Source organism: Trichechus manatus, unplaced genomic scaffold (assembly GCF_000243295.1).
Source record: "Trichechus manatus latirostris isolate Lorelei unplaced genomic scaffold, TriManLat1.0 scaffold00016, whole genome shotgun sequence".
Classification (NCBI taxonomy): domain Eukaryota; kingdom Metazoa; phylum Chordata; class Mammalia; order Sirenia; family Trichechidae; genus Trichechus; species Trichechus manatus.
Genome location: NW_004443952.1, coordinates 26,472,066 through 26,481,787, shown reverse-complemented (window position 1 = coordinate 26,481,787; position 9,722 = coordinate 26,472,066). Strand labels below are relative to the sequence as shown.

General features: G+C 46.7%; 1 protein-coding gene across 1 annotated transcript; it reads left to right on the top strand.

Annotated features, from left to right (window-relative positions):
* Positions 1-1,976: 1,976 nt before the first annotated feature.
* SPATA31G1 (SPATA31 subfamily G member 1) lies at positions 1,977-6,027 on the top strand. Its single transcript, XM_023727337.1, has 4 exons — positions 1,977-2,102; positions 2,602-3,239; positions 3,551-3,561; positions 3,698-6,027. Exons 1-4 carry the CDS (start codon positions 1,977-1,979, stop codon positions 6,025-6,027), a joined length of 3,105 nt encoding a protein of 1,034 aa, XP_023583105.1.
* Positions 6,028-9,722: the final 3,695 nt, after the last annotated feature.

Genomic DNA, 9,722 nt, shown 5'->3' with positions numbered 1-9,722 from the left:
AACCCACTGCCGTTGAGTCAATTCCAACTCATAGTGACCCCTATAGGACAGAGTAGAACTGCCTCACAGGGCTTCCAAGGTTGTAACTCTTTACGGAAGCAGCCTGCCACATTTTTCTCCCACTGAAGTGTCACAGGAACCTCAAATTCAAATGTCTAAATGGAACCCATCATCCCACCCTAAATTATTTACCAGGTCTGTATTCCCTATCTCAATAAAATCGCACCAACATAACCCAGTTTCTCAAGTCAGAAACCCTGGAGTCATTTCTTAACTCCCTTTCTCCCCTACCTCCATCCAAGTAACCAGTCTGATCAATTACATTTCTAGAATTCTACTTTAATCTATTCTTCTCCATTCCCACTATCATTGCCTTAGTTCAGGCCTCCTCTTTTGTTTTTCCTAAACGAAAGCGAGTCTCCTAACTAGTCTCTTGCCTTCAGTCTCTTTGCCCTCACTATAGCCTGTGGTTTCTTTCCAAGATGCAAACCTGACCTTGTCACTTCCCTGCTTAAAACTTTTCAATGGTTCTCCATCACTTTCAGGATAAATTTCCAACTTCTCAGTCTGGTATTCGGGGCTCTTTGTAATCTTGACTTTCCAGGTTCATCTATCAATTCCCCCATCTAATACTACAGCCACACTAAAATACTTTCAATCTCTCTAATGGTCTTTCTCTGCCCTAGCACCCTTAACCCAGGCTGTTCCTACTGCTCTTTCTCTCGCTTCCTATACTAAACCCTCGCTTTCTTGGCTCCTCAAACCAAGCATTAATCACCTTCTCTGGGAAATATTGCCTGACAAGCAACCTCCTTTCCAGGCTGGTTATATACCCCTTCTCTGCTCCCATACTACCCTGTGCATATCTCTATTCTAATTGTTTATTATTTGACTGTTTCCTCCACTGAAATGAGACCCATTTTAGGACAGAGACTCTCTCTTATTCATTTCTATCTCTTCAAAACTGAGCACACTACCTGATCTATAATAGGTACTAAGTAAATGTATGTTGAATGAATGAATGAATGAATGAATGAATGAATCCAGTCAAACTCATGGTACCAATGGAGAAACTTTTCTTGCCCAAGATCACATGGCCAATCAGTAACAGAGCTAGAGAACCCAAGTCTTCTCACTTTCAGTTAAGTGCTCTTTTTACCAAACGAGGCTGCCTTAGATGAGGGTGGGGGGATGGCCAAGCTGTTAAACTGTAGTGGGAAGGCAGGCATTGAAGTCTGTCCCTGAAAGGAAGGGTTGACATGTAACAGAATAGTAGTTTTAGGAAAAAGAGGGACAAATAATGAGAAATTGTCTAGCACATTTGTCATCTTTAATCTGAATGCTTCCCAAAAGGATCTCAGGCAACCTAAAGTCAAATAAGATAGTTCACAACTGACATCAGCATAAAAAAGAGAGGCTATGCCCCATCTATAGGGTCGCTATGAGTCGGAATCAACTCGACAGCAATTGCCTTTTTTTTTTTAAATACCCCATCTATTAATGATGGAATAAAGACCATAATTAGGAATCTGAGTAGACTTATAAAATTTTAATATAGCATACACTATGAACCAGGCACTATTCTAAGCATATGTATTTATTCATTTAATCCTAAAAACAACTGTATGTGATAAGTAATAATATTATCCCCATCTTATAGATGAAAAAACTGAGGCATTGAAAGATTAAGTAATTTGAGGTTTCACAGGTAGGAAATGGCAGAGCCAGAATTTGAATAAGGCAGTTTGATGCCAGAATCCATGTCCTTAACCACATTGTCTGAAGCATAATTCTGACCTTCTTGCCAATCAAGACAAAAGCGGGTCACCAGGTTTCACTGTATGAAGTTGACTTGTCTGGTGGAGGCAATTTATTTGGCCCTAAATTCAGGGAGGAGATTGTTAGGCCTGAAGCTGGTCGGGGGGATGGGAGTTCTTTGTTCTGTGATGACCTCGAGGTAAACTGCCACTAAGAAAATGGAATGGCTGCTGGAGGGCCTGCTTGGGGCTGAGGGAGATATGGGGCTTCTGTGGGGCCAGTTGACCCATGCCCTGGCCTGCAGACACTGTGGCAACAGCTGCCTCCAGAGTCCTGGAAACGTGGTAACCCTATTCTTGTTCATAGTTTGGCAGATCCGGAGGTGGTGGCAGCTCGGGAGGTGGCCACATCTTCAGCCCTGGTGCTCTGGGGACATGATGCAAAGCAAGGTGAGAGACCTCTGACCGTGGATCTGTGACTGGGTGAATGACTGTTGATGCCACATGTGAGGTCAGGTGATACATCACTGACATGGTTGTGGGCCCAGGTGAGTAACTATAAGCCCAAATGTGAGACAGGGTGAGTGATTATTAATACCAGATTGAAGCAAGGTGAGTAATCACCGCCCCTTGATATGGGATCATTTGAAGAGCTGCTCACCCCCAAATGTGGGCTGAGTAATTGACCATTAACACTGGATAAGGAGCTGGGTAAATGACCATCGATCATAGGTGTGGGGCCAACTGAGTGATTATTGACTCTGGATGTGGAGCAGGGACTGAGGACCTCATAAGCCTTATGTCTGAAAAGGCTCCGTGCCAGATAGTTTTTCTCTGCTCCCAGGGCCTACCACTTCTGCACCATGTGGCTTTCCTTGACTGCTTGTGGAAGCAGAAGTCAGAAGAGGAGGAGGAGGAAGAGGATGCATCTCTGGGTCCGTTGAAACCGTATTCTCCCAAAGAAGTTCCTATTGGAGAACAAACCACCAGAGCCCCACCTCAGCCATCCTCTGGTTCTGAGGGCTTCCTTAAGGCATCAGGGATCCCAGAGCAAATACTCACACAGCCCGTAAACCCTTCCAGATCCTTCCCTACCTTCCAGATCCTGACCAACCTACCTGTGAGGCACACGACAGCATCAGGAAGCCGCCTGCAGCAGAGAAAAAGCCAGCTCTTCTGGGGTCTCCCCTCTCTACACAGCGAATTCTTAGATGCCGCCCTAAAATTGTCTGTTGGTCCTTCTATCTTCTTCAACAAGTTTGCTTTTCTGCCTAAGCCCAATCTGCTGCTTCCCCAGTACTGCCCCTCAACCCAGCTTCCTACCCATCAAGTCCATACTATGCATGATCTGGAAGGGTTGGCCCCTGAGCCTCAGCTAACTCCCCCTCCATCTTCCCCTCCTGTCCTATCCCTAGCCCTCCATCTTAAGCCCTTTCCTGCAGGTCAGAAAGGAGTCTTATCTTACACTGAGGCACATGCACGGTTACTTAAACAACAGAGAGATGCCCCTGGGGTCCCCAAGGATCAAGCCCTGGATGCTCAGCCTGAACTCCAAAGAACCAGCCCCTCTAAGCTCCTCCCTTCATCTGAGACCTGGTGGGGGGTGCTACAGGACCCCAGCCTTCAACACCTCATTCAAGATTCACACCCTGCCTCTCTGCTGTATCCTTCTAGCCCTCTGGGAGTCCTGACGAGGTTTGAGCCTCCATGGAGAACTATGGGGCAAAATGAGGACCCCAAAGCTTCTGAGCCAGCAGTGTCAGCCCCTAGCCCAACCCCAGCCTCCCTGCCAGAACTCCAGGGAGTCAACCCTGTAGGAGACCTGTCTGGATCTGAGGCCCTCTGGGAAACCATGGGGCAAAGAGAGAACCCTCAGATCGCTAAGCCTCCAACCCTAACCCCTTGCGAACCCTTAGCCTCCATGACAGAGCCTCAAGGAGCAAGTCCCCTGGGAGTTCCACTTGGATATGACACTCAATGGAGAACCACAAAAGATAAAGAAAGCCTCCAAGCTTCTGAGCCCCTAATGCCAGCCCCCTGCCAATCCACAGTTTCTCTCTCAGAACCCCAAAAAGTCAACCCTGAAGGAGGACTTTCTTCACCTAAGGTTTTCTGGGGAAGCATGGGGCAAAAAGAGAATCCTCAGGCCTCTGAGTTTCCAGTGCCAGTCCTCCGCCTTCCCCCAGGCCCCAGGCCAGAACTCCATGGAGGTAGTACCTTGCGAGATCCATCTGGATATGAGGCCCAGTCGAGATGCAGAGAAAACTCAGAAAACCCCTGGGCTTTTCAGCCCACGTACTTGGACCTCAACCCATGCTCAGTTCCTGTGCCAGGGATCTATGGAACCAGTCTTGCATGTGTCCCATCAGGACCTGAGGCTCCATGGAAGGACATACAGAGAAGAGAAAATCTTTGGGTCTCTGCAGACACAGTTTCACCTCTCTGCCCTCCCTCAACTTCTCTGCCGGAGTCCACAGGAATGGGCCCCCAGGGAGTTCTGCCTGAGTCCAAAGCTTTGTGGGAGACCATAGGACAGAGACAGAACTTCTGGGCCCCTAAGTCTCCAGCCTCTGCATGCAGCCCACCTCTAGCTCCCCTTCTAAAGTCCCAGAGAATTAATCCCGTGGGAGGCCTCCCAGGATCAGAAGCTGTATGGAAGGACATTGCACATTCCAGGAATTTCTGGGCTGCTGAGCCTCCATCTCTGGTCCTCAGCCCACCCCCAGCTCTTGTACTGGAGTCTTTCAAAGTAAGCCCCATGGGGGTCCTGTTCGATTCTGAGGCTGTATGTGGGGACATACAAAGGAGAAAGAACTCCTGGGCCTCTGAGCTTCTAGCACGCAGCTTACCCCAAGACCCAAATGGAGCCAGCCCCCAGAGAATCCTGTCAGACTCTGGGCTTGTTAGGGAGGTCATGGAGCAGAAAGAGAACTGTTGTGATCCTGTGCCCCCAGTTAGGGACCCCAGTCCACCCCCAAACTCTGTGTCAAAGTCCCACATAATTGAGCCTATTGGAAATCAGTGGGACTATAAGCCTCAGGGGGAAGTAGCAGAGCAGAAAGAAAACTGCTGGGCCACTGAGCTTCCAGCCTCAGGCCCCAGCTCACACTCTGCCCCTCCACCAGAGCTGCACATTGACTCTGAATTCATGTGGAGAAGTGTGCAGCAAAGAGAGGTACCCCAGGGCTCCAGCCCTCCAGCAGTGGATGCCCTACAGCCAATGTTCTGGCCTCCCAGTGTAGCTGAAACTATGAAGATTAAGCCCACCCAGACTGACCTCTTCAAGGGAGAGATATTCCCAGAGGCTAAGGTAGAGACTCTACCCTCCCAGGAAGAGACTATCCCAGAGATGCCCACCCACCCTGGGGTCCAGGCCTGGCACTGGAGTAGAGAGTTGGAACTCAGGCTGAAAAATCTGCAGCAGAGCTCTGCTTCCAAATTCCCTGGCCTAAGTCAACCATTTTGCAGCTCTCCTGCCCCTAGCTCTACAACTCCAGGCTCCTGTGAACTCTCTTCCTGCCCCACACAGGACACTCATCCTCCCAACCCGTGTGCCTACTCTTCAAGTTGCTGTTTCCAAAAAGCTCAGGGCACAGTACCTCAGCTTGCCCAGGTCTCCCACTGTCATCACCCCCACTCCTTTTCCCAGCCTCAGTTACGAGGGGCTGGCAGGGCAAAACAAAGTTATCAGAAACAGGAGAGTGTGAAGAGGAAGATGGTGGTCCAGGTCCCCTCCCAGGAGTCATGTGTTCACTTGCAGGCTGTTGACAAGTGCCCAGGCCTACAAGAGCCCTCAAATCCTAAGGTTTCAGCTTCAGGCAAGAGGCAGAACAAGGCTTCAGCCCTACCTTCAACCAAAAAGAGAGAGCAACCCAAGAAATCCAGATCAGGAGACCACAGAAGAGGGGATGCAGGATTGGAGTCATCCACAGTCATAGGAAAGAGCCAACCCGCCCAGGCCCAAAGACTAGTGGAGGCCCCTGAAAGCAGACTTTCCCAAAGATCTCAGCACAGGGGCCAGAGCTCTCTACATACTGCTCTCCCTCAGCAGCTTCTCCCTAAGACTGAGGGTCTCCAGAATCAGCATGGGGCAGGGATGGGAGCTGGTGACGTGCCGAACCCTCAGCACTGTAAGCACTGTAAGAGGCATCTCTCCTCCCCCCCACCTCAGGCTCCACTTGCCAGGGGTCTCCAAAGAGTGTTAGCCAAGTTTCTGGGTACCCTTGGAACTCAGCCTACCAAATCCAATCAGCAGAGGAAAGGCTGGTAGTACTGGCACCCAGTAATCCAAGACCTGAAGCCAAACAAGACCATGTGAAGGTGGGGTGGGGGTGGGGAGAGACACAAGCAAAGGAAATTCTAATAAACTAGCTGAACTGGACAAATTTGTCTTCTCTGGAGTCTAAGGCATTGGGAGGGTCAGTTTCCTATTCATTTCTGCTGCAGTCATATCTCCTACAGAATCAGGTCCCAAAAGTAGAAAGCTTAGGATTTTGCAGGCCTAATGTTCTTTTCCAGCCCTTCACAGATGACCACATCTGGGGTTCACATGTGCCTACTCTACAACTGAGGCTGTAGGGCCAGGGGAGCACAGCTGAATGCTGCCCCTGAGAGGGAGAGAAGAAAAATGTATCCATTCACAGAGCACAGCTGGTTTGGGTCTAGGCAGCTGTCCTAGGTCGTGGTTATGGTCCCCTTCTCTACCCACTTGATCCACAAGTTCTCCACATTTCTTTCTGACCATTTCTTCTCAGCCCTTTGCTCTTTCTTCCCCTGGGTCAGCCCATCCATTCCCAAGGTCCCATCCACGAAAAGAAGTGAGCATCTTTTCATGTCCAGTGACCATCTAAGGAACCCTGGTGGCATAACGGTGAAGTGCTCAATTGCTAAATGAACAATTGGTGGTCCGAGCCCACTGGCTGTGCGAGAGAAAGACCTGGTGATCTCCTTCTGTAAAGATTACAGCCTAGGCGATTTGGTGCTTCCTTAAAAAGCTGGAAGTACCATACGATCCAGCAATCCTGCTCCTTGGAATATATCCTAGAGAAATAACAGCCGTCACACAAATAGATATATGTACACCCATGTTCAGTGCAGCACAGTTTATGATAGCAAAAAGATGGAAACAACCTAGGTGCCCATCAACGGACAAATGGATAAACAAATTATGGTATATTCACACAACGGAATACTACACAATGATAAAGAACAATGATGAATCCGTGAAACATAACATGGAGGAATCTGGAAGACATTATGCTGAGTGACTTTAGTCAGTCACAGAAGGACAAATATTGTATAAGACCACTATTATAAGAACTCAAGAAAAGGTTTAAACACAGAAGAAAACATTCTTTGATGGTTGTGAGGGTGGGGAAGGAGACAGAGGGTTACTCACTAACTAGAAAAAAACAAAAAAACCAAACCCATGGCTGTCGAGTTGATTCTGACTCATAGACAAGAATTATCTTAGGTGAAGGGAAGGACAGCACACACTACAGGGGAAGTCAGCACAACTGGACTAAACCAAAGCTAAGAAGTTTCCCGAATACAGCCAAACACTTCAACGGACAGAGTAGCAGGGGCGGCAGTCTGGGGACCGTGTTTCGGGGGACATCTAGGTCAACTGGCATAACAAAGTTTATTAAGAAAATGTTCTGCATCCTACTTTGGTGAGTGGCGTCTGGGGTCTTAAAAGCTAGTGAGCGGCCATCTAAGATGCACCAATTGGTCCCAACCCACCTGGAATAAAGGAGAATGAAGAACACCAAAGACACAAGGACAGTATTAGCCCAGGAGACAGAAAGGGCCACATAAACCAGAGACTGTATCAGCCTGAGACCAGAACTAGATGGTGCCTGGCTACTACCAATGACTGCCCTCTCTCAACAGAGAGTCCCTGATGGAGCAGGAGAAAAGTGGGGTGCAGAACTCAAAATTCTACTAAAAAGACCAGACTTAATGGTCTGACTGAGACTGGAGGTACCCCAGAAGACATGGCCCCTGGACTGTCAACCCAGAACTAAAATCATTCCCGAGGCCAACTCTTCAGACAAAGATTAGACTGGACTATGGGACATAAAATGATACTTGTGAAGAGTGTGCTTAGCTCAAGTAGATACATGAGACTAAATGGGCAGCTCCTGTCCAGAGGTGAGATGAAAAGGCAGACAGGGTCAGGAGCTGGTTGAATGGACACAGGAAAGGAGGAGTATGTTGTCACAGTATAGGGAGAGCAATTAGGGTCACATAACAATGTATGTATAAATTTTTGTAGGAAAGACTAACTTGAATGTCAAACTTTCACTTAAAGTACAACAATAAAATAAAATAAAAAAATTACAGCCTAGGAAACCCTATGGGGCAGTTCTACTCTATGTCACATGGGTTGCTATGAGTCAAAATCAACTAGACAGCACCCAAGTAACCATTCAGATTTCTTCTTCTATAACTGCCTGTTCATATCCTTTACCCTTTTTTCTATTGCACTGTTTGCTGGACACTGTATTAGCTCCCTATTGCTGCTGTAACAAATTACCATAAAACACTACAAATTAATTTTGTCATAAGTCTGACACAGGTCTTACTGGGCTAAAATCAAAGTGTTGGCAGGTCTTTCCTGTCTGTAGGGTCTACTAGGTAGGACTCATTCCTTGTCATTTCATTTTTATAGGTAGCTCACATTCCTTGGCTCATGGTTCCCTTCATTCAAAGCTAGCAAAGTTTAAAATTTTTACGTAGTTAAATCTATCAACATTTTCCTTTATGGCTCCAAAACCACTTTCTTCTGGCCCTTTTACAGTTTTGGGTATTAATGTTTGAATTGTTAATCTCATTTTCAAGTATGGTATGAGGTAGGAATCTAACTCCCCCCACCCCCCGCCATGGATGACTAGTTTTACCAATACGATTTTTTAAATAGAATATCTTAAACCCATTCCATTAAATGCCCTATTGCAAAACACAGGTCATTTGTAAGCACCCCTAGGCTTTAGATCCACATATCTAACAGCCTAATCTTCATCCCACATTCAGGCTGCCCAAAACTGACTTATTTTCCCATAAATGTGATCCTCCAGTGTACTTATTCACATCCACTAAACACCTAAACCAGAAACCTGTCACCCTTCTCACTTGTCCTCAATCCCCCATCTAATCCATCAACAAACCTTGTCTATACCTATGAAATGTATTTCAAATCCATCTTTACCTCTCCATTCCCATTATCATTTAGTCATTGTTATGGATTGAATTACGTCCCCCCAAAATATGTGTTGTAAACCCTAACCTCTGTGCCTGTGGTTATAATCCCATTTGGGAATGGGTTGTTAGGTGAATGAGGCAGGATTAGTGTAGGTTGTATTGTGAGTCAATCTCAAAATTTTGAGATCTGAAAGAGATTAAACAAGTGAGCAGAGCAGAGATGGGGGAAGAGAGATGCCAAGCCACAGGAAGACTGTCCAGGACCAGTTCAACGAGACAAAGACCTTCCTCCAGGGCCAACACAGAGAGAAAGCCTTCCCCTAAAGCCGGCACCCTGAATTTGGACTTCTAGCCTCCTAAAACTGTGAGGAAAAAAAATTTGTTAAAGCTATCCACTTGTGGTATTTGTTACAGCAGCCCTAGATAACTAAGACAGTCATCATTTCTCACCAAATTTGGTCTCCCTACTCCTTCTAATCCATCCTCTGCATGGCTGCAAGAATAAATTTTCACTGAAAATCATCTGACTTAATCTCTTCAATAGGTGTCATAAAAGTGAGAGTAAAGGGACACAACAGGTGTTAACTTTTGATTAGATATTGGTTTGGTCAAAAAGTGTGTAAATGACGCATTTGGGTCATTTGGGAAAACTGGGAAAAGAGCATGAAAATTTACTGAAATGGATAGGTAGAGATTGACTAAAAAAAGTTATAAAGCAGTATGATTTCATTTTGATTTAAAAAGTGCCACACGTACATAGAC